General features: G+C 25.8%; 1 protein-coding gene across 2 annotated transcripts; it reads right to left on the reverse strand.

The window, feature by feature from the left end:
• Positions 1–610: 610 nt before the first annotated feature.
• On the reverse strand, positions 611–22,397 carry LOC129969481 (suppressor of tumorigenicity 7 protein homolog). 2 transcript variants are annotated; one of them, XM_056084070.1, is made up of 16 exons: positions 22,130–22,397; positions 19,882–19,964; positions 19,397–19,601; positions 17,762–17,932; positions 16,646–16,724; positions 15,822–15,876; positions 15,354–15,453; positions 13,053–13,150; positions 9,706–9,820; positions 8,671–8,743; positions 8,475–8,577; positions 7,212–7,362; positions 6,256–6,348; positions 4,250–4,389; positions 2,304–2,392; positions 611–793 (listed from the first exon to the last, which is right to left on the reverse strand). In XM_056084070.1, the coding sequence occupies exons 1-15, from the start codon at positions 22,278–22,280 to the stop codon at positions 2,339–2,341; spliced, it is 1,671 nt and encodes a 556-aa protein (XP_055940045.1). In that variant the 5' UTR covers positions 22,281–22,397; the 3' UTR covers positions 611–793; positions 2,304–2,338. The 2 variants fall into 2 exon arrangements, with proteins under 2 accessions (XP_055940045.1, XP_055940044.1); XM_056084069.1 differs by lacking the exon at positions 2,304–2,392.
• Positions 22,398–25,109: the final 2,712 nt, after the last annotated feature.

The raw sequence follows: 25,109 nt of genomic DNA on the forward strand, positions 1-25,109 counted from the left end.
TACTTTATCAAAGCAAAAGATGTTTTTGACTTATAACTGCATATTAATAACAGTTAGCCAAATAAAATGTTAAAAATTAGAGATTAATTTGATATTTTATATTATTAAGGATCCTTTGTTTCCACTCTCAAGAGATGTATCTGGGTCGTGAACTTTCGTATGAAAAACCGACAAAATCGGTATAGTAATTCTTGCTGGAGGACTGGATGTTTAGTTTTGCCAAGGTGGTTAGATAAAAATGAATTTGTTATGGCAAATTAAATCAATCTGCATGCTTTCCTTGCCTCTTCAAGAATTATTAAATTAGTTCTCAGTTATAACAAAAACCTGACAACAAGTACCAATTTTAAGTAATGGTCCAATGTAAATCTAAGCACTTTCTGGATGAAGCAATATGAATAGCTAAACTTAATACATTGTTGTAAAAGTCAACTGTTATCACAGAATTACTTCTTTTAGTTTATATGAAATTGAAAAAATACACACAACTTTAAAGACTAATCTATTATACAATAACTCAAGTACACTTATAAATTTATCTTTTGAAGAGGGAAAAAAAGTTGTTTAATACTTCTTGGATTAAGGATGTTTACAAATAATAAAACACAAATAGATTGCTGTGATTTTTAATGTATGATTTGAACACTTAGTCCACATAAATAATGAAGGATGACATCAAAATTTTCACACAAATTATTCAAATACGAGACAACTGATGTAAGAGACTTGATGGTAGCATTGCTTCCACTTTTTCTAACATGTAGCCCAGGGGCAGTGATAACCAAGAAATGGCCTGAAAAAAAAAAAAAAAAAAAAAAAGGAGAACATTTTAAAATAAACTTTAAAAACTAAAATATCTACTCTATTGACAATAACAAACATACTGTTTGTTACACTGGAGTTAATTTGGATATAATCAGTGGCAGTTCATCATCTTTGACTAGAACCAAATTTTCTGAAAAGAATTTTATTTTAAAAAGGAACTTCTTTAATGTAAATGTTTAATTGTAATAATTTGGATTGTATTTTATAAAATCTTGGACTTTTTCCGATGAATGAATTTTTTAACAAAGGAAAATAAATTAGATGTGTTCTTATGGGCAAACACGAAACTGATTTCAAAGATGAAGAAAAAGCAAGAGGAGAGAGCTTTGTATTATCCCACAGATGGACGACCTACCTTACCAAACTCAAATTTTTGCTTTTACAAAGCTATTTGGTAAGCAATCCTCTCTTCTATCTCTCCTTTGTTTACTAATTTTTATCCCACCTTTGTTGTTTACTAAATTCTCAATATGGAAATATAATCAAAGGAGATTTGAAAAGCTTATTGTCCCAGCTTATTATTATTATTCATTCAGGGGGAAAATAGGAACTACCTTAATAAATGAGTAACCACTGAATATAATCCAATTGGGTATTTTTTCTTGATTATAATGTAGATGAATCTTAACTGTCAAATGAAAATATAAGGTTATAATATATAATAGGTTCAATATAGGTTATAAAATATATAATAGGTTCACAAAAAGAAAATCATTTTATTTCATGGTTTTTAAGAGTTAGGAATGACATTAAAAGTGACAATTAGATGTTTAATTTATAATTAAGGGCTTTGAATCTTGACATACTGAAATGAGTTTTTCCTAAAAAAATATGTAAGCAACTTCTTAAATTTTGAAATCAAGATTTGTTAAAATGATAAATCATCCAAAATGGTGAACAAGAGGAGGTATTAAGCAAAAAAGATTAAAATTCATGTTTTTTGTTTACTCAATTTCCAATAATTTTAGTTTTTCAGTTATGCAAATACAAAAAAAAAACTTTATGGGAGAGGTGCAACGTTTCCAGAAATGAAAGATTATTCAATATTAATATTTCTAAGAGTAAATACAATTTGATGGAAAGCACATTTAAATTGTAATTCATGCTCATCTTTTTAGTTTCCAAAGTGAAGAATAATAACCATTAAAACAAAGAGGAACAATAAAAAAAGCATTGAAACCATACTTTTAATTTGTAGTTACTAAATGCATGCACAAAACATCAATATTCCTCAAATATGCCAATAATATCATAAAATCAAAATTAATTATTGAATAGCATAATGATGAATTTAATTTAGATAAAGATTGCAGAAAATTCATTATTATTTTGATAACCTCAGACACATATGTCTATAAATTTTTGATTAAAGAAAAATTACATATCAAATTTTGTGAAAATTGTTCCTAATAATTGGAAGTTTAATTTATGAATAGATAATCTGACGAAGCACATAGATTTTCAAAATTAAAGCATACCGAATAAAAATTGAGCTCCTTAGACAAACAATGAATTAAAGTGATTTTAGTCCCCCAGAATTACAGCACACAGAAAAGTCTGTAAAAATCTAAAAATGAAGATAAAAACTATTCATCTAAATGAAAAATAGCTTGTAAAATAATATATATTTATTTTAAATTTTAATAAAAATAAATTACTTATAAATTTTTATCCCTTTTTAACATACAGTTCTTAGCAAATGGTTGAGGTAATTTGTTAGATTTCACTTGTCAATATTATTTAAATAGCAGAGATTAATTCTTTTTTAGTTCCAAAATGGCAGGACATGTAGATTTCATATAAGGGATATTATCATAAATAATACAAGATTAGAACAGAAATACAATAACAATGTGTTTATAGTTTTATATCTTTTGATATTATATAATAGCATTTATTAACAAATTTCAACACTAATCTTCTAAAGATGATATACTTTTAACTGTTTCAAAATTATGATAAACATGAAATTATATATAAATTTACTTTCAACTTTAATTGCAAAACAGCAGATAACCAAATTAATTTCACTAATCTGGCTTTCTAATTTTTTCCGACATTATCAAGTTAAATTAAAAGGAAATTCAATATATTAAATGTTGAGAAATTTCAAATAAATTTTCTTTTACGAATTGCTGAAATGATAAAGACCTTTTAAAAATAAGTTTGCATTTTATGTGATCTCTCAAACTACAGCACATTGTTTTTGATAATCAACATTTATACAAGTTAATGGATTTAAATAAAATATATGTATACATATATTTCGCTCCATTTTGGAAACTCTCCCCCTTAGACTGGCAGTAACCTCATTGGCCCTATGCTAATTATGAATTTGAAGTTAGCAAACTATTGATTGGGACTTTTTCGTGAAAACTTATACATATGGCTAGCAATTTTTCCTAAAATTGATGAAGAATGTTGCATATATGTTATCAAAAGTATTTTAATGCCAGAAATGTTCTTGCATCACTATCAGTGAGTCCATTTTAAAGTCTTTTCAGCTTTTTGATGATGCTCTTTCATTTGTGATATACGCAGTCATTAAGGAAGAGGGTCAAAAAAGTTTCCCAAAAATAATTTTTTCTACTTCACTAACACTTTATTAGTCATTAAATTCAATAGTAAAACATTTTACAGAATGTTACTTTCCTTTTATTCTTCTCTAGAAATATTTTTTTCAGCATTATAAATGTTATCTTCATTTTCAGGGCTCCTATCAATAGCAAAGGTTTCTGTAAGTTTTGATTTCGATGAAATGAAAATCAAACTGCCATTTCCAGAGTCATAAAACTCAATATTAAATTTTTGCTAAAAATTTGCAATGTGCCTCCATTTAAAAAACTTTTATGATCATGATGATCAAAATGTTCAACAGGTAAATAGATGTAAGGTAACTTGTTCTAACTTAAAAGACGAGAACTTCGCAGTAAGTGGAAAGACAATTAAAATATTGCCAAACCATAATTAAACTGTATAACATCCAGTCATTTATAATCCATTATCAAAAGATAACATACGTTATCCGCAGTCAGAAACAAATTAATGCTGAAACTACTTCTATGACTTTCCTACGAATTCAATTTGGTGAATTGCAAAATCAGTTTTATTACCTTTTTCTCATATCAATATTACCATGTTTAAGGCCAATATAGACACAGAATAGATGGTACATAAATATTTTCTTATTTATGAGGAACAAATTAAAAATTTAAGAATCTTTGTTATATTACAATGCAAATTAATTTACTTGAATAGATTTATTATAAATCGACCCCATGAAAATAATTCTTATGACACTGGCAAACTTTCAATTAAAAGTAACTTATTCCTGTTTATTGCAATTCATAATATTTGAATACCCTTGTGAAGGAATGAATTAAGCTGTAAAATTTTAAAGAAGGGAAAAAAAATTATTTCATACGTTTTTCGCAAGTGTGCCCATGGGTTCTGGGTACTGATGAGTGAGCAGAGCCAAAAGGGCAGTGAACGAGCATAAGCCGGCGGTGAAGAGGATAAAAAATGGCAGCTCCTTCTTTGGATACACTGAAACTTCATGAAAAGCTATAAAAGAAAATTTATTTTAAATATTTATAAAATTTTCAATAATAATGGAAAATATTACTTATTGTAAGTCAAGATATTTTCAAATATATAGCACAGTTCAGTTGATGAAGTTTAGGAGAAATTTTAAATAATTTGATGGATGCAGTAAAATATAAAATGCTATTTTTAATCTTGACATATTCTGTAATTGATGAAAGGTTACTTTGCAGCATAGCATAGGTTCCTCAGAAGTATCACACAATAAAGAGAGTGAGAAATGGATAATCCTTTTCAAAATTAATGCAACATTTCTACAAGGATCTTGAAACTAGTCTGCAATGAAGATCAATATCAACATTGAAGGTGAGTATCAAGTCAACTAATTAAATCTTTGATGTGATGAAAGTTAAATTATTTAAGTTTTTATCCTTAAAAAATTCAGATACAATCATTTAAAAATATTTTATTATGTGATAACCGAACAAACTTCTCATTCTGTCAAAGACTAATTCATAATGCACTCTGAATTGGATTCAAAGGTCTAAATTAGGGAACTTCTAAATCTGCTACCCTATAAAATAATAAAACTTTGATAACTTTTCTCTTTTTATCAGTTCAGGCTCTGGTTAAGTAAAACTGTTTATTGTTACAGAGGATAAAAACCTTTATTTTAAATTTATTTGCTGATATTTTCACCTTAATTTGGACTTTCCAGCTTCATTATAGAATTTGTTTTTCACATCTGTCAATTTAATGGTTTATATATAATTTTAATATTCATACTGTATTATATTAATTTATATACAAACTTGAATTTGTGATATATATTTAAAAGATCTTAACAATTTAGAAACAAAATTATGACAAAATGAATCAAGTTTGTTGTCCAGTCTGTAACTTTGAATCTGTAGTTCTAGTCAAAACCAACAGTAGGAAAATATAGAGATGACTTATAAATTGCAATCAAAAACTTTTAAATCACAGTGAGCACTCAAAATTAATTTTTTTTTTAACTTGAATTAACTGACATATAAACAGAGGCAGATTTTCGATTAAACAACTGCTTATAGTTGCAGGACTAAAGGTGAATAAGAAGGGTTTAAAAAAAATATATGCATCTAATTAAAAAATACAAATTCTATGATTTAGAAAATATGATCAGCCACGTTCGTTTGTTCAATTTACTTCATTCTTACAATATTTATAAATATCAAATGTTTTTAGCGTGTGTTTAATATTATAAACAAACATGGATAAAAAATACATTTTCACAAAGTTAATAATTTATTTTATGTTAATTTTTAAATTATTAACAAATTTAAGTTAATTTGTTGGATTATAAAACTGAATTAACAAAAAAAAGCAGAGCCTAAAAAGATGGACTTCAAATTGCATAAACTTGCCACTATAGCCAAAAGTTTCATATTAATATGAATTCCTGTCAGAAGAAAGATCATTTTAGTAAAATCTGTGTCTTCTTAACAGCACTGAACTGAATTTCAAATAATTCAAAGCTGTAACGTACGTTTTTACATTATTGTTCTATTACAATTATTGTAAAATATGCTTTTCAGAATAAAAATTGGAAAAGAAAGACGAAAATACTGAACTAGATAACACAGTATTTTCTTAAATATATTTCATGTATTGAAAAAATACCTTATTCTAATTAAAATAATTTTTTGTTTGTTTAAGATACCAACAAATCATAATAAAAGTATAAGATAAAAATTATGATATTTAATGATAATTTTATAATTTAAAAAAAACAATTTCATATTTTTTATAACTTACTCTCAATATAATTTATCTAATATGGATTTTTAAAAAAAGAATGAAATGCAACAAGTAAATTATTCTCTTCAAATGCGAGAAATTACTCACATGGCAGAAGCTCCCTATCTGTAGTTTCTGTGCATGTAGGATAGGGATAAAAGAGATGACCTTTCTCCAATGGATATGGGATCATTCGAAAAGCTATTAATATATGAATAATAATATAAATACACAAAAAAATCATATTTAATGTTCATTAAATACTCATAACATTTAAATTAATTGCCTTCTATTATAGATTTCAAAAGGAAAATTTTATAGGTCCATCCTCCATCCTTCAGCTATTGATAGCATTAATTAATTAAATTCTAAACTACAGTAATGATCAATTAGGATAACATCATGAGATAGATGATAAACATATAAAAGAAAAAATGCTTTATTTGCCACTGAGGAACTTTATACTATTTCTTTCAATGTATACGTCAAAAAAAAAAAAAAAAAAAAAAAAATGCTTTCAAAGTCAATTGTCATAAACACACAATATATATTGGCCTATCTATTAAAAATTTAACAATCAGCTTTTTGATAAATTCACATGGGTAATAAACAATCGAATCCTACCTTTTTTTATTATAAAAGATGCAAAATTCAAACATGTTAATTTATTGCCAGCAAAAAGAAACTCAAACATTTAAAATCAATATAGCAAGCATTTTTAAAAATATTTAATAAAAGTTGGTAGTTTTATGTCAAGATCTCCATGATAATATCCAAATATTTAATCATGCTTCTGTGGAACCAGTTGTTGCTAATAAAATCAGAATGAAAATTAACTCAATTTTAATGGCAATCAAAAAGCCTCAAGAATAAATTTCATCTAATTATAAAAATATACTCAAGTGCATTATTATTTATTATGAAATTTTTTGAATGTGTGATTGAAATTGCCAAATTGGTAAAAATTATTCTTGCCCCTTTTTGGTCGCCATTACAACTAACAAGTACTAGAAACTCTTAATATATATATATATGTGTGTGATTTACGTTGAAAGTAAACTCACTTCCTTCCCAAGTACAGTGCAAAAGATTCAGAGCTCCCTCCACCCTCTTCCAATGCGGCAGATGGAAAAAAGCATAAGCAATGGCTTCACTGTCTCCACGTTTCAAAATGTGCTCTGGGGGGAGGATGAGACTCTTCATCTCTAAAAGATACTGATAGATACTCTTTTTAGTCAAAATTACACAAATACAGTTAAACTTCATCGTGTCACATGAAAAAAAAAAAAAAAATGTATAGCATAAATAACAAGTATTAATGTAAATTACTTTTGTTTTTAAAAAGGAAAAAGTAATATATTTAGTAATAAAACTTATGATAGAACATTACAGATTTCAATTCAATATGCTTTCATTTTCTTTTAATATAATTTAGAAATCTCTAAAGAAGTTTTTAGGATCATATCAATATTCCAAATGGATTTCTTTTCTTTTTTAAAATATCAGAAAATCTTCTACTTATGTGAATCCACTAATGTAATCAGAAAATTTTCAACTAAGTATAGCACTTGGTTCAATAATATTCTATTTACAGTGGGAATATACTAACATCACTTTCATATATACACGAAATATAATTTCTTTCAAAAATTAGAGTCAGCATAAAATGGTCAATTCTTTCTTTCCTGAAGCTGAGGAATTGCTTTCACACAATTCTAAAATTTTTACTTGCTAAATTTTTTGATTTAAAATACAATTTTAAATAAAAAAATACAAAAAAAAAAAAAAATATTATGAGCTATGGAGTTACTGGAGCATTGATACTAACATTGTGATACATAATAAGTAGTTCTAAGTTATTCTTCTTTTAAATGAAAATATTAATCAATGAATTGTTTTACAACTAATTTTATTTTTTGTTCAGTGTTTGAATAATATAATATATTACCAAATAGTGAATTCTATACTATTTAAACACTTTAGCGAATTAGTCCTATCATTTTTTTACAATAATTTGCTGAAGGAATTTTAAGTTTGCAATTACTTTAAATACAGGTTATAATGTATATAAAAAATAAGTTTATTTTTTTAATATGCACTTTTTCCATTTGTAAGCAATCACCTATTAAAATGTACACAAACTTTGAATGTTAAGCATTAGTTAGAATATCATCATATATCCTAACATTCCAGGATATTCTAACAACACATTTATAACATCAAGATATGTTTGATATCATCTGATAAGTTTTAAGCTCATATACAGACAGATTTTATTTTTGTAAAATATTTCCATCCACATACTTTGTCTTTTATATTTAACATACCTTTGGCACATGGGGATTAAATTCAACTGCTCTATGTATAGCTTCTACAGCATTCATTTCAGCTGTACTAAGTCCCCTTTTTGATGCAACATCTGGAGAAAATCTGAAACAAAATAAAGAAAATGAATATAAAATTTGAACAAGTTGTAAAGAATTTTTTTATTTTCGATACGCAAAACAGAAAAAGAAATATTACTTATCACTAACACCCCTTGCTTTTAAAAGAGCAGCTGTATAACATATTGTGGCAGACTTTGGTAAGTTTATATCTAGAAACAAGAAAATAGGCATTAATCCAAGAATAAATATCTACTTTATAATAAAAAAAGGTATTTCTTCTCAAAAATTGATATTTAATGCACTTTTACCATCAAAGAATTGTGGAATTGAAGTTGTTTGGAGAAGAAAGCAAATAAATGGATTTTAGGATGATAAAAAAATAAATACATGTTGCCTTCATACAAAAATTGTTTCAGTCATTACTGACAATTACAATGCACAGTAAGATTTCATCTATTATTATAAACAGTGAGGAATCACTAGAATTTTTAGAATGACTTTTTTTTAATTGGGAAAAACAAGAAAAAAATTTAAGACTAATCTATCCCACAATTTTCTTTAATTGCTAATTATTGTGAAGTAAAGAATTGCATACACAATGTTCATTAACAATAATGTGTAGTTATTTCTATTAAATGCAAATTATAGATTAAACAAATCTCAATCTCCCATTTTCCAACTCTTTTAAATAAGAAAATTACTTTGATTTGCTTTTATAAAATTTGGTAATTCATATCAAATTTTCTTTTATAAAAAGAAAATACACATCTTGGAGCCCATCCTGAAGCATAGTGCAAGCAATTTGCAAGCTTGCAATTAAATACACACAAACACATTATATGTATGCATTAAATCATGAAATTAAATCATTAAATGCAATTAAAATGTTGACACTGAAATGTAGGAGTTTTAGTTTAATTTAAGACATTTTTTAAAAATGAAAAATTTATTATAGTCTTTGAAGAACAAATGTTTAGAAACTCGTCATTTCTAAATTGTTAAGGTATTGAACTGGCTTTTTCCTCTATTAAAAATTCTGATGCATCATTACTATTTTTCAAAGAATTATTTTCTTTTACAATAACATGGTTGACTGTAGTTTTCAAGAGGAAAATATCAAATGCCCAATAAATCATTTCAATTATATAATAACTATTTAAGAAAAACTGACCATCATATTTGGCAAGTACTGCTTGAACATCTGCATATGCCTGCATTTCCAAGAGTGCTTCTATTAAATTTTCATGAATATTGAACACATTCATCATTGGAAATTCTTTTATAAGCTGAAAATATTAATTGTAATTAAGCATACACTTTTATATTTTAGTGAAATTTACAATTAATACAGAAAAGATTTTAAAAATGCAAAAAAAATCATGAAAATATCCAAAACCCATTCTTTTGTTTTGAGTTAAATCACTACAATTAAAAATTTATTACCAATCAAATGTTTTCATAATAAAAGGAGAAAAATATGCTTTAGAAATATCCTACTTCCATCAATCAAAACAATCTTAAATATTCATTCTAACTTATAACAAAAGAATATTCAATAAAGCATAAAAACTTATTCACAAGAAACATTTTTTATTCTATTCATTCTTTTAGGAGTGGGTCTGAAAAATATTTCAGAAATATGAATACAAACAAGTTACAAGCAAAATGTTGCACAATACTGATAGAAATATTTAATGATAAAAAATAATCAGGTGAAGTATTCTTTTTAAAACATTCTTGCACACTCTCCAATAAAAGACCCCTTTCATCTGCTTAAAATTATGGGCATTGGTAGGGCTGTGAATGTCTTGTATGCATTTGGTTCCATGATGGTTATGAAATATAGGTCTTTGGCATGAATCCGACATTTTTATTGAATCTATTGTGAGAATACATATTTTGGCACCTTTTTGCCTGCCATTGCACCAAAATTTAACATGGAACTACAGTTGTTATTGTAAGTTTTCATTGATTTATGTCATTGCATTTATGAATTATCATGTTTATATGCATGTAAAAATACAGTCCAACTGATGGTCAACCCGCTAGACAGATTTGGTCCAAAATTTGTGAGAACATATTTTAGATGAAAAACTTGTATACATTATTTTATTTACCTAGTATTTTGCATTTTCTTATCAAGTTTACTAGCAGTCAAGCAGCCAGACAAACATAATTCCTGCAAATGGGTTGCATTCTAAATTTGATATAAATTTACAAGTTTGGTCATAATTTTTTATAGCAAATGTCAGCTATTTAGCTCAAAGAATTTTTGAGTTATTGTGTTTATAGAGAAATATAATACCAAAAATGCATTTTTTGGACTTGTGTAGTCTAAAATATGGAGAAAATCTCGAATTCAAATTATTTGACAATTACAATATTTTCTTCATACTTTTTGAATGACAAAGTAAAACTGAGCCATTTCTTTTCATTTTTTTTTTGTTTCAGATATTTAATTATGTTTTATATTATATAACAATTTCCTTATTAGGACATGAATGAAAACTTTTTTTACCTAAAGTAACCATAAAAATTTTACTTATGCAACATTTTTTTTTTTTTTTTTTTGTCATTGGAATAACTTTTTCTTTACTTTTTTTCTTTCTTTTCTTTTTTCTTTGAATAATAATATTTTTAATAACATGTATAAAATATTTATAAAACATTCTTTGTCAAAATTTCACATTATATCTCAATTCTAAATAAAATATAGTTTGAATTTTAGTATTTTGAAAACAGATTGATTCAGTATGAAATTCTGTGTAATCGTTTTAGCCACATTTCAAAAGTAATTTTTTCTTGGTTCAAATAGTGCCTACTTGCATCTAAGCTTCTGAAAGAAAAATTAAGACATCTGTTTATGTTTATCTCACTCATTATTCAAATGGGACTCTTAAAAGTATTTTACTGAGACTTTTTACATAAAATGTTATGGGCCTTGGGATGATTGCTAATGAAAATCACTTTATAGGTCCTTTTAAAAAAACTACCACTAAATGCATCTAACTAAAAAAAAGAAAAAAGAATCAAGTTTCAAAAGATTTAAACCCATTATAAACTTATATTAACAATATATTAAAGAGTCAATATTCTATAATAAATCACAAGCTTAGATATTCCTTAATACTTACATGTGCATTAGATAACTTTTTATACATTTTAAATAAATCTTTAAAAGAAATTAACAAAACATTTCAGAGGAATTAAAAAGTCCTACTTTTCAAAGAGAAACTGCTAAAAAAAATTGTTTGACTAGTGTATGAAAACAAAATGTCTCAATTTGTATTCAAAATGAATTAATAAGTTTCGCATTAGCTATGCTGAACATGTCACACAAACATGAAAATTTTCGCTTAAAAACTTATAAATTCAGTATAGTGTCAGTTGCCGATTCTTAGACCTAACTAGATTAAGATATCAAGCAACCTACACTATAACCTAAACTCAATTAATGCTTACAAATAGATATAGTTAAAATGTAAACAAAAGCTTTTTAAATCAATACACATTTTTAAGTGTGAAATTTTACAATTATTTTTAATAATTTCAGTAATTTTTCAATTACTGATAAGGATATTTACCTCTGAAAAATCTATACTTAAATAACCAGAAGTAGCCAAATTAAATAAGCATAATAAGTTTTAGTTTTAAAATCTTGCACAGCCACAGTTAAATGAAACATCAAGCTCTTTTCACCCTAGAGAACATAAAACACACATGCATCAATTTTCTAATTTATAGCTTAAGAAAAGCAAACTAAAATACCCATAACAAAAAATAATAAAAAATTAACATAAAATTTCTACGAACATGCTTTTAATTTTCAAAATATAACTTAAAAATTTATCTGGACATTTCATCAAAAAAATGTATGAAAATAAAAATATAAATTTAAAACATAACAAAGAAAGCTTTGACTATCTAAATTCAAAATATAGCAATTTAAAAATAATTCATGAATTTAAAAAAAAAAAATTGGGAACACAAACAGAAATTAAGCATGCAGTAATTCATTTATCTTAAAAACATAACACATATTATCACAACTTTTTAATACTTTATTATAAAAGAATTAATAAATAAAAACATGCAATATGAAAAAAAAATTATGTACTAATTCAAAATACTTGAATAAAATTTAATTACTGCATTTCATTTTTATGGCAAAAATTTTACATTTTTCAAGAACGCAAATATAAAAACATGCATAGTCATGCTAAATTTATAATCTTTTGGCTTCAAATAATTTATATATCTTTTTAAATTTTTGTAGCATTCCAACGTGGTAAAATGATTTAGAATTCTGTTAGGGAAAAACTAACTTTATAAGGAAATATGTAAACAATCAAATTTAATCAATATATTGAGATAGCCAGAATATAATTATTTATGAGATATTTTATATTATATAATCTAATATAAAATTCTAAAATTATGGAAATATTTTATAAAAACAAAAGAATGGGTCATTTAAAACATTTTTACAAAATTGCAGCCATTGTACATGTTACTTACATCTCTCATAATTTTTACAGACTCTCTGAGTTTACCAAGTTTCCTTGCACACATAGCAAGCCGTCTTCTAGTATATACAAGAACATTTGTGTCTCTTCCTGAAAAAAAAAAAAAAAAAAAAAAAAAAAAATTACATTGATGATGGAAATAGCAAAGCAACAAAAAACAAAGCAATGAGAATGAAAGAAATAAGTGAAAGAAAATTATTTGCATACTTAGATAAAATTTCAAAATTAGTAAATGCCATAATAGCTTAAATCTGCAATATGAATATGTCTTATATGCAATTCATGAGGTAAAGAATAACTCCTTTATCAGTATTCAGCTTAAATATCAAAAATTCTACAAACTGCTGTATAAATATTAATTATATTTAACTAATACAATACTCAAAAAATTTTCCTCTAGCGTTTTATTGGAGCAATATTTAACCAGACAAAAATTTTTTTACTCAATATTAAAAAAAAAAAGAAAAAAAAAAAAAAAGAACGAGAGAGAGGATAGCAAGATAATGGATTCATAAACATACTGAGAATCAAATTCAAATGTAAATTGAATATTAATATTAAAACACAAATTAGTTTTATAATTAACTGAACCTACAGTAATATTATAAAAATACCACTGAGACATAATTTTGCATTTACTACCCGCCTTTGGCGACCAGCCAATTCGCCAATCTTAATGCTCGTTAAAATTTTAATAATTAAATATTTTATGTAACTCCTATTTTAATAGCTTCTTCATCAAAATATTTTAAAGCCTAAAATTTTGATAGTCGTATAATTCACCATAAAATTATAAAGGCCTTCAGCCATAACGTAATATGTCTCTCTCTTAATTTTCTGTTAGCTCTCGTAGAATTTATCTCGAGAAGTTTCCAACAAAATTTAATCAATTCATCATGAACAGATCGATTAATTACCAATGTTTAGTTTTAAATGCAAGCACTAAGAAAATACAGAATCATTTGAAATAATCTGTTGATAACATGTTAAGCCTTCAAAACCAAGTTCGCATTCAATGTAAATAGTTGTCAACAATCAGAACACAATGCGCATGCGTGAATTTTCTATGCTATTTGGAGTAACGTTAGGCAGATTAGAAATTTTTAATTTTCTTTATTCTGTTTTATTTTAATTCAAAAGTACTACATAATAAATCTGAAAGATCAATTAATTAACAATGTTTAATTTTAAATGTAACAAACATTAAGAAAATAAACAGAAACGTTTCAAATAATCGGCCGAAAATATGTTAAGCCTAACTTCTTTAGCATGGGAAAAAAACTGAAGCCTTACTCATTTGGCGGTTAGAAAATAAAAAAGTTTTTTTTGGCGGGAAAGTTAGGTTTTAATTAAAAAATTTTAAAAACGGACCCCAGGTGCCCACATTCCCGACCTGCAAGGTATGCCTGGGTCAAATGGTTTGGCCTGTAAAGCGGCAATACACACACATTCAGTTTTATTATAAGTATAGATAACAAACATAAAAATTAAAAGCTTAATTTTCTTTGAGTAGCTATTTTCTAAAAGCATTTCAGAACGTCATTAAGTACATACAAGATCAAATATTAAAATAATAGATGTGCTGATCAACATTCCATTATTCTGTTAACAATTATTAAGTCCATTATTAAGTTAGAACAGATTAACTAATGGGTTAACAGATTAATAAAATCATTAACATTAACAGATTAACTAATGAAGCTGCAATAAAAAATATCATGCATACTAGCAAGGTGCTTAAAACATTATATATAATTTGCTGTATACTTTAAATGTAAGCATTAAAAAAAAATTAGAAGTTTTGTTTCTTTACAATAGGATCTTCTCTCTATGCACATATTCATGAACACTCAAATGAAAGAAGCTGGGATATTTTTGTATGCAGGTTGACAAAGGTATACACTGATTTCTCAATGTCTGCCTTTATATTTTTAATTTCAAGAATAATTGTTAAGTTAACAATATTTAAGACTTTTTGTAAAAGTTAAATAATTAATTCACTGGTTACAAATTTGAACTTTTTATATTTCAAAATGCATAACCAACTATTACATGCAAGTGCTTTTAGTAATCTTTGTAATACTTTTGAAGTTTTATAATCTATATTCTACGAAAAAAAGCAGACTGCTTAAATTTTTACTTGTACATAATTAAATTTCCTTTATGGTACATCGGTACATTTAATAGAAATGTATAAATATAAATATTCAAATTTTCAAGTTGCATTTATAAACAAATCAATAAATTAGCAGAACAGAATATCAAATGCTTATAGAGGAAAGTAAAATTTTACTATGTAAAGTTTCTTGTGTGGGCCCCTGATGCTGAAGCTGTTGACTACGTCTGTAATTTACTTCAGCTACTTTTAATGCTTGTCGAAACAGCTTCTCCGACTGCAAAAATAAACCAATTCTTAGAAATTTTTTTACAAACATAAATCAGATCTCCAGCTTATCAAATATGATAAAAATATAAATTCCTCGCAAAATAAAATTGCTTTGATTACATAAATTCACATCATTTAAAATAAAAAACATTAAATTTTAAAATAAATATTAAATATAAATTAAATAAAAAATTTCCAAAAAGTACTTCAGTATTTGTTGCAAGCATTTAAAGATTTTTTTTAACAAAATATCACATTTTTTCAACTCAAGCTAATAATTTTCAATACGAATTTACAAATAAATTTTTAACAAAAAATCTACAAATTTCATTTAAAATGACATAAATGAAGCATTTTAAAAAGTCCTCTCAGTACCTCTAAAATTGATGAAGATTCCTCCTCGGCTAGCAAGATATATGCAGGAGCACACCTACAAATAAGGTTATTTTATTATATTGAACATTAAAATAACACTAGCACATACCAAGAAAGCAATTAATTTTTAGAATGTAAAATATCCCTCCCCCCCTTTTATCTCATCTTTCCTTTTAATTTAAATTTAAAAACCTTTTTCAGCCCTTCAGAAATAACAAATGAGTGACAATTGCATGAATTCTCTCAAGAAGCTCTTCGAAGCATGCCTTGATTTGTAATTAATATTAAAAGCTTGACTAAAAGTAAAAGATATTAGTAAGAATTGACTATTAATATGACCTTCCCTTAAATTTCCTAACTGAGGCATGCAATACAGTTATTAGTGAGAGACGTGAATTTGAGTATAAATTCATTTTTAGCCAAATAAACTTTCATCAAATATTAACACTATTCTATGTTTTTATGATATTTATAGCTCTAGCATATCAGCATTTTTTATATGTGTACATGAAGCAAATTTATTAAAGTAAGTAACCTGGATCATAATTTAACAAGATTCTTCAGAATAATTTGGGGATCTAATAAGTAAGCAATTTCATATTAGAATACACAGTACAAAACAGGAGGCATAGAAGAATCAATTTACAAATAGTATTTTTTAAATTCATTTATTTAAAGAAATTTGGATACAAATAAAGTTATGACACTAATAGCAAAGTAAAAGCATCTTTTGCTAGACAACTCTAGAAACAAAGACACAGTCATGCAAACATCAATTTAACAATATGAAAGCAAGGAGAAAAAAAAAAAAAAAAAAATGTTACTCAGGATTTTTCTCTAATGCTTGATGGGCAGCTTTTACTCTTGCTTCGGGGTCTCTTTCTCTCCACGCAGTTTGCATTACTGAAAGACAGGAAATGTTATATTCTATGTACATTTTTGAAAATAGCAATATTTAAATAATTAGATACTGTGACAGAAAAATATAATTAAAAAATTTAGTCATAAAACTAACAACACATTCAAAGTATATTAAAAGTACAATTAATCCCATTTGTAGGTAAATATAGATATTTGATATTAGTGCATGCAATTATAATTTGCAATTGAAAAGAAATGCAGAATTAAGATATGCATACTTGTTTAAAGTAATATAGATAAAAGCAAAATATCTTTGAAATTCTAACAATAAGGATTTTTCTCTTTCTTGGATTCATAATTTTACAAGAATTATAATTACAACAGCTAAGATACTTAAACATGCCCTTTCCCCTTTTGAAATCAGTACTGATGCAAATTAAAAGGCTGTATATGTAAAAATTAGAATGCATATTTAATTTGAAATAAGGAATTCATGTTCATATATAAATAATAATTAATGAGAATAAAATACTAGAAATGAATTTGAATAAATGTTTTGCATTAAGTATTCCTAAAATCAAATGCAATTGTTGGAGGAATGAAGTGAATGATCACAATTACATTATTCAAAATGACAAAGAAAAATAATAGATTAAAAAAAGAGCCTTTGTCAATTTAAAAATAGCTCCACAAACGCTTATGCTAATACAAACATTTTATTCATAAACGAGAATGGGAATTCCTATATAAATGCAAATTTACTAATTTGCATATATGTAGGAAAGAAGAGATATTAAAAAAGAAATGTCTCCATATTTCTTATGTTATTTATATAGATATATGCATACAGTTTAGAGATAATAACACATACAATTATTTTCAGTTTGAAAATGAAAATTCAAAATCATCAGAACAGAAAGCTGCTATTAATTTTTTTTTAACATTTGAATTTAGTAGAAATTGTAAGATGTTAGATAGTATAGATATATTTACAGAATGAATAAAATTATAGACAATCTTTCAAATCGATACATACATATATTTTAAGTTATTCTTTAAAAAAAAAAAAAAATGCTTACTTTCATATTCTGGTTTATTTCCATCTGCTTCACAAGTAAAAAATGTCTGATGATCTTGAGCTGATAAATTCATGTCATAATAGGTTAGAGGTTCTTTATTTGTAGTCCAAAGAAACCGGTTATATTCTGATCCCCGAAATAAACTCAAAGGATTTCTCCACACTTTACACTCTAATTAAAAAAAAAAAAGCAACTTCATTGATAAGATTACATTATAATATGAGAAATATTAAATGCCAAGTTTTCATTTTAATACCTATATAATAATTTATAAAGATACATTAAAAAAACTTATAAAAATAAAACTGATAAGATTTTTTTCAGGGGGGGGGGTCAGCTTAATTTTTCTCTCTTCTGAAATAATTTTTTAAAAATTATATTTTATATAAAATGGGAAGAGCGATATAAAAGCAGTAAATTGTAAACATAAAAGTAAAAATATATCAATTAAATGATTTTGAAAGTATATCTGTCAGTAACTATTTTAAATTGATTCATAAATACATTTATTTTATACATTGCAATATAAACTGACAGATAAATTCCTTAGAAGTTTCAGCATGAATAAATAAATCATTTTTAAAAGATATTTTACCAAACTTTTTTAAATTACAAATTACAATGTCATTTTAATCCATAAAAGGTATGGAAAAGTGTTCATATTAAATTTTTCACCATTAGTAAAATAAATTAAAGCTATTTTCTATAAATCATTTTATTTTGTCATGCATATATTCACTTTGATTTACAGAAAAATTTTAATGTGAAAATGAAGCAATAAAAATTTAAATAAAAAAATGAAATAAATTTATGAAATACTGCTTTATATCAAAGTTTTAAATCAACTATGCTAACTTCCTAATGATTCATATGCATGTAATAGTACTTTAACAAATTAGCAATTTATATGAAAAAGTTAACTATCCCATTAAAAATTGATGTCAATTTGCGAAATAATATATTATATATATATATAATACAACAAAAATTTCAAATAAAAAGTTATACATTTATTTTATACGAAAGAAACTTTCTAGAGAAGAGTATTAGTTCTATAAAAGAAACTTTCCATATTATAGAAGAAAAACATACTTTTCATTAGGTAGATAGTACATATAATTAAAAACAAATATATATTCTAAATATTTCTTTATTAAATTAACCCTTTCTAGGGCAGTGGGAAGTATGCTTCCCACCAAATTTATCAATCTTTGTATGAAATTATGTAAGTTGGCATAAGTTCTGATAATTTTTTTTATAAAAACAGAAACTTAGATGCTTCAGTTCTTTATCTCACACAAAATAATGTGTCTTGATTTGTTACTTAATTATTAATTAATTAATCAATCAAATAAGATTTATCTAATAAGCAAAATGAATACCTTTTCTTATTCTAATTTCAAGCCTAAAAATATTTTAACATAATATGACTAGAAAAGAATGGCCTTTTAAAGGGTTAAATAGATGCAAAGTTTATACAAGTTTAAAAAATACAGTAATATTTAATGCAAAAAAAAAAAAAAAAAAAAAAAATGCTACTTGTAATGGAAAATGCTATATATGATTCATTTAGCAGGCATTTTAATTGCAGCTAAGCTAATAGAAAAATATATAAAAAAAAATGTTAAAATTTACCAAATCCAGCTTGTTGATTATTGTTGTTATTAGCACTGTTTCCATTTGTCGTACTGCCTCCCCCTCCTCCTTCATTACTCGAAGAACCATTTGAGGCAGTATCTCCATTTGCATCACCTCCCCCTAGCCATGGAGAGATATGGTTGAGGGACACCTGTTCAATAAAGGAAGTCCCATACTTTCTAAAGTACCACCATTCAAAAATCTGAAAAAGAGAAAAAAATTAGAAAATGTATTACTAATGACAGAACTTCTTTCATGCACACAGATCATGCAAGTAGAAAAATTAAATGCAAGTAGAAATTTAATATATCTATATACAAGTTATACATGAAGATTCATGATAGCATTCATTATTATTACATGTGCCAAAGTATTCTTAAAGAGAAAGTTGAAAATGTATTTCTAACTCTTTACAATTCTTTTTCAATGTCAGACTAAGTTAATATGAAGAAATAGGAAAATAAATAATACATTTCACTTACCAAAATGAGTCCAGATATCAGGGATGAAGTTCCAGTCAATGCGACATAAAACTTTGGTGTAAGAGTATTCAAAAACATTGAAGCTGAAATTAAAAAAAAATAAATTATAAACTCTTCCAAATTGTTTTATTGTAGTAATACTTTGATGGCAGCACAAATATTTGTACAAATAAGTAGTTACCAACCATATTCAGAGGGAGGGGGGGGGGAGGTGTCTTAAAGTTAAAGAATTAGGAGAAAAAAAAAATACTTTGATATTTCCAAAAGAAAAAATTGACTCAAATAACTTTAGTTTTTCTAATTTTTCAATAATAACAAGAACAAAAAATCCTATTCTTAAGCGAAAACTAATATATATATATAAATTTGAATACATTGAATCCACCACTGCATCATGACCTTTCACTGTATAAATTAGTGCAATACACTACAACACGTCTAGCTATTATTTAAAAGGTATTTTTTTTTTCAGTATTATTTACTGATTTTGCACAATTAAGACATGGTTGATTTTATACAGTGAAAATTATATAAATACATAAACTGATCAAAAATATCTTTCAGTTTTAAATATAAAATTTTTCCCAAATTTCCACAGAAAAGCAAGATGAATTGCTCTTGAATTTTAATGAAAAAAAGAATATGCATAACTTGCATTTTACACTCTATTGCTTGCAAGAATATATATGGGACTAACTAGAAAATGATGAAACGAAATGATTTGGGCAAACTTTAGTTTACAGAAAGCTGATAGTGACTAACTTTCATGAATGTTTTTATCCCTAGATTATTATGCATATATATTAAAACAAAACACACATTTAAAAAATAATTCAATAAAAAAAGTAAAATTTTCACTTTTTTTAGTTATAAAATTTGTAGTTTTTTTAAATATATCATACAAAACTCACATAAAATATGACAATATGCTATTAATACATCACATCCGTATTAAAAGGAATACTTCACATTCTAAGAAATATGAGTATTTATTGCTAATTTTTAATAGTGTTTCTTTATGTGTACAATAAAGAATATTTTTTTCAGGATTTCAGAGAGCAATGTATATTAGTATATAAATTCCACATAAAATATAACAAGCATTTTTTAATCATGTATTATATTAGTAATTGCACTTTCTTGTATCTTAAAAATGATCATTCATAAAAATCTTTCATCAAAAAAGAAAATTAGTAAGTTTTTTAAATTTCAGATTTTTTAATGAGCTATCTAAAATTATAAATTTAAAAAAAAATCAACAGCAGATTTTAATAACTGCCACAGCACAAACCTACTGAAAATTTGGAATTCTTTGTAAGGAATCAAGAAAAAATATTTTTTATAAACTTGAAAACTTTTAATTAAAACATAACATTTAATTAATTGAATTATATCTTTTACATTAACGCATTTCTACTTTGGCCAAATAATACTATGACTTTGTATTAGAATACTTTTACAACATTATTAGATACCATATGCCTGAAATTTAATATTTATACAATTGTATTTTATTGGCTTCTTTCATATTTTTAAAGAAAACCATAACAACAGAGAAAAGCAAATAAGTAAGATTTCTCAATACATTGCCAATAAAATTAATTACATTCGCAGTCATTCATTAAAAAGTAATGCATGGTTTTAAAATAATTTTTTAATTCAAATCATTATTATTTTAACTAAAAGTACTTCACTTCGATAAATAATACTTTTAAAAAAACCATATACCAATATGACAAGTCTGATCAACAAGGCTGCAAAATTATATTAATTCCGAAAAATAAAATTCAATTTTAGATACAATTAGATAAATATAGTTTATACTACAATAAATTTATGAATTGTGATGCAAATAATATCAAAATAATGGTACAAAATTTAAATTCAACGGCATGTGTTCGAACACCGGCGTAAATAAACAACCTGTTTAATTTTTTTCTTATATGTTTTAAAATAATCTCTTTGAAAAAGAAAAGTAATATCCTCTGAAACTCAAAATGCATCTTAAGAAATAGAATATGAATAACTAAATTCCACATTACCGATAATATTTCAAAAATAATAAACACCAACATGTGTGTAAACAACTACACAACATGGTCACTTCTATGTGTTCTGCTGACCAACTTAAATTGAAAGCGTTGTAGAAAAATAAGTAATCACACTATCAGACGATAAATGGCTTACAATAGAAACTGTTCTTCAAAAATTATGAATTTTAAGCACACAATTTACAAAATATACCTACCCATATTTAGATTCTCGTGGATCTTCAAAGGACCGCGCAGGACGTAGATGAGAAACACAACAAGCATAAGCCAGAGCAACCACAGGTAAGTCCAAGACCAAGTTAACCAGCGTCTCCCTATTGAAAATAAATAACTAAAACAACCAGCCATAACGCAACTCCATGTTGATTTTGGAGCATTTCAGCCAACGTTGACATTTCTTCAGAAACAATCTGTTAGCTGGCTTCAAAGATATAAGATAGTTCCAACAGATGTACGAAAAAGAAAATAACTTCCTTTTAGTAGCTTATAATATTTCCACTAGTTGTAAACTTCATTATTAAAAGAAATATTTTTTTCATACATTTTATATCTTTGAATGTTACATGGCATTGTATCTTTTTTTGTTGTTTTTATGTTATTACCCTTTAAATATATTTAGCGAAATCATTTTAAAAGAATACAGGAACAAAAGATCCGAAGACTATTCTTTACTAAGAGATTTGAAGAAAAGTTTTGTGTTTTACTAATCTTAATAAAAGCGTCTACGTTGGATGACTATTTGGATTTAAGTTAGATAAAATAAGAGGAAAAACTTCATTTTAAACATATAAAATAATTCCTTTCCTTCAAAATAAATGATTTTTTATAAAGGAGCTCTGCTCGTTTAAGAAAGTCTGCAATGCATTACAAGGTATAATCAGAATGATATTTAATTAATATATCCAGCATAACTAAAACGCGTTATGTCGTGCGCGTCGTTATCATCTATGTGACTTCCTAATTATTACCATTCCTAATTTTCCTTTATTTATCTAACTTGTCCCCAATTAAATAATGCTACTTTTATGACATCTTCACACGATTAAAAACCTTTATTTTTAATATTACATTTAAAAAGATTTCTACTTTAAATTCTCTTTTGCGGAGATCTGTTTCTCATAGCAAAAAATAAAGTTTTCTTTTGTTCTCTATCTTTAAAATTAAGGGCCACATTTAGGTATATTAATTTCGAATGTGATGGTACAAAGTCCTCACTGAATATTAAAACGCTGTTGATTGCGACTCCGTTGGCTATATGTCAAACCACTTATGACAAATGAGGCCAAAGTTATATTTGGCCCCATTCTTCACAATTACGCCAGTCCGCATTTGGGCTTCATTTTCTAGCAAACAATAATGAGTATAAGAAATCGTTTATATATATATATATATTCTTCTCATTACTTCATAAATTTATTGTACGACCTATTCGGAATACTAAAATAGGCCATATAAAATTGACTTTGTCATATTATCAATAAATCAGTATAAAACATCCTATCTCATTTCTGAAACATAAAAAAAGTAGAAGATATTTAAATAAGTTTAATTCATATGATATACAACAAATGTGAGGCACTTTTCTTTTTTAATAGAGCCTAAGCCTACTGAGTTTTTTGAAGGAGGAAAAAAAGGACGCAACCTCGCTGAATAGAATACGACATTAGCGCAGGTGACGTTTGGTCCTTGTGGCTGCACTTAAATTGATTTCATTCGAAATGCGCTTTTTTTTTTTTGTAAGTATAAATTTGCTTATTTTCATAAATTAACCATTAAGTAAACTATCTTTTTATAAAATTAAAAGTTTAATAGATTCCTACATTTCTCAATAAATTCATTAAAAGATATCTTATTTAATTTATTTTTTTAATTGGGAGATATATTCGAATCTATCTAGTTCGAAGCATCGTAACATCGAAGCATTTGATGATTCATTCTTTGTATTATTTTTGAAAATTTACTTTTTTGATTATAGCAATAATAACATGTACGCAAAAGAATGCATTTAATATCGTTCCAACAAGCATACAAATAAATTACAAAAGATATGAAAATCCGGATAGAAAGAAAATTTATGGAAATAAAATTGATATAATTGCAAAGTTGTTAAATTTTAAAACAGTTTTTAAAAAAATTAATTTTATGCTATAATATTGTCACGTAGATACTATGATATAGAACTCAATGACACACACAAGGGGTAGAGCTAAACCAATTTATTAACTGAACTCAAAACTGAGAACACAGTAACTGACAAATCTTCTGCTTTTATACAAGCAGAAAAAGTTCCAGAATACTCTTCTGGAGACAGTAAGAAAAGTCCAGAACACTTGTTTGGTAAATTAAAGAAATGTCCAGTATCTTCTGGAACATGAAATAAAGGAAAACATAAAATCGAGGAATTAAGTATTTACATATACTATTAATCGCATTGTCTCTAGCGGGATTCGAACCAAGGTCTCTTGTACATGAGACCAGGGCCATGACCATTCGGCCATGGATATTCAACTGTCTCTCTTCAATGCGGCAATATACTCCAAGTGGAAAAGTGTTAGAATTTCAATTAATTTTTAATTAAAATCCAGTTAAGATTTTGTAAAAAAAAATTAAATCCTATGAAGTAGGATGAATAATAATGCTTTTAATAAGCGTGATAATATAATTATTGAACATTATCAAACTAAATTCAGATAACCTATTTATTTTTACTTTTTCTACTAATTTCAACTCATTTTTTAAACACAATAATAATTGAATTTACATGCTAAATTACAGTTTAAATTGATCTGCAGTGTTGATTGTTGAACAAGAGCTACAAAATAGGGAACATATTTACTTATTAAGTGTTAGGTGAATACTTAGTAAGAGATTTCTAAAAATGTAATTAGATTTTTTTATTAAAAATTAATCTAAATTCTAATAACTTTCTTTAATAGCATATAAAAATATTAATGAGAAAAAAAAAAGCACAAATTTTAGAAATAGTCATTGCATATCTGTACATTCTGAAAGGTTCGAAATCTATTTAAACTGCATCGCGCTGCTAATACCTTGCACTTGTGCTATTTTTATCGGACAAACTCAGCTGGAAAAGAGATTAACAATTTAAAATACATTGATAGCCAATGGCGAGTTTCTGACAAGGCAAACTGGGGAACAGGCTATGACCGTTGGTCT

Source organism: Argiope bruennichi, chromosome 5 (assembly GCF_947563725.1).
Source record: "Argiope bruennichi chromosome 5, qqArgBrue1.1, whole genome shotgun sequence".
NCBI classification, from domain to species: domain Eukaryota; kingdom Metazoa; phylum Arthropoda; class Arachnida; order Araneae; family Araneidae; genus Argiope; species Argiope bruennichi.

Bases quoted from the DNA above. Each gene is read 5' to 3' on its own strand.
- LOC129969481 (XM_056084069.1), bottom strand. From the start codon at position 22,280: ATGGCTGGTTGTTTTAGTTATTTATTTTCAATAGGGAGACGCTGGTTA. The intron at 6,349-7,211 runs GTGAGTTTACTT...ATATATTAATAG, and splicing joins GCACTGTACTTGGGAAGGAA to CTTTTCGAATGATCCCATAT. The intron at 794-4,249 runs GTATGAAATAAT...TTTTTTTTTCAG, and splicing joins TGGGCACACTTGCGAAAAAC to GCCATTTCTTGGTTATCACT.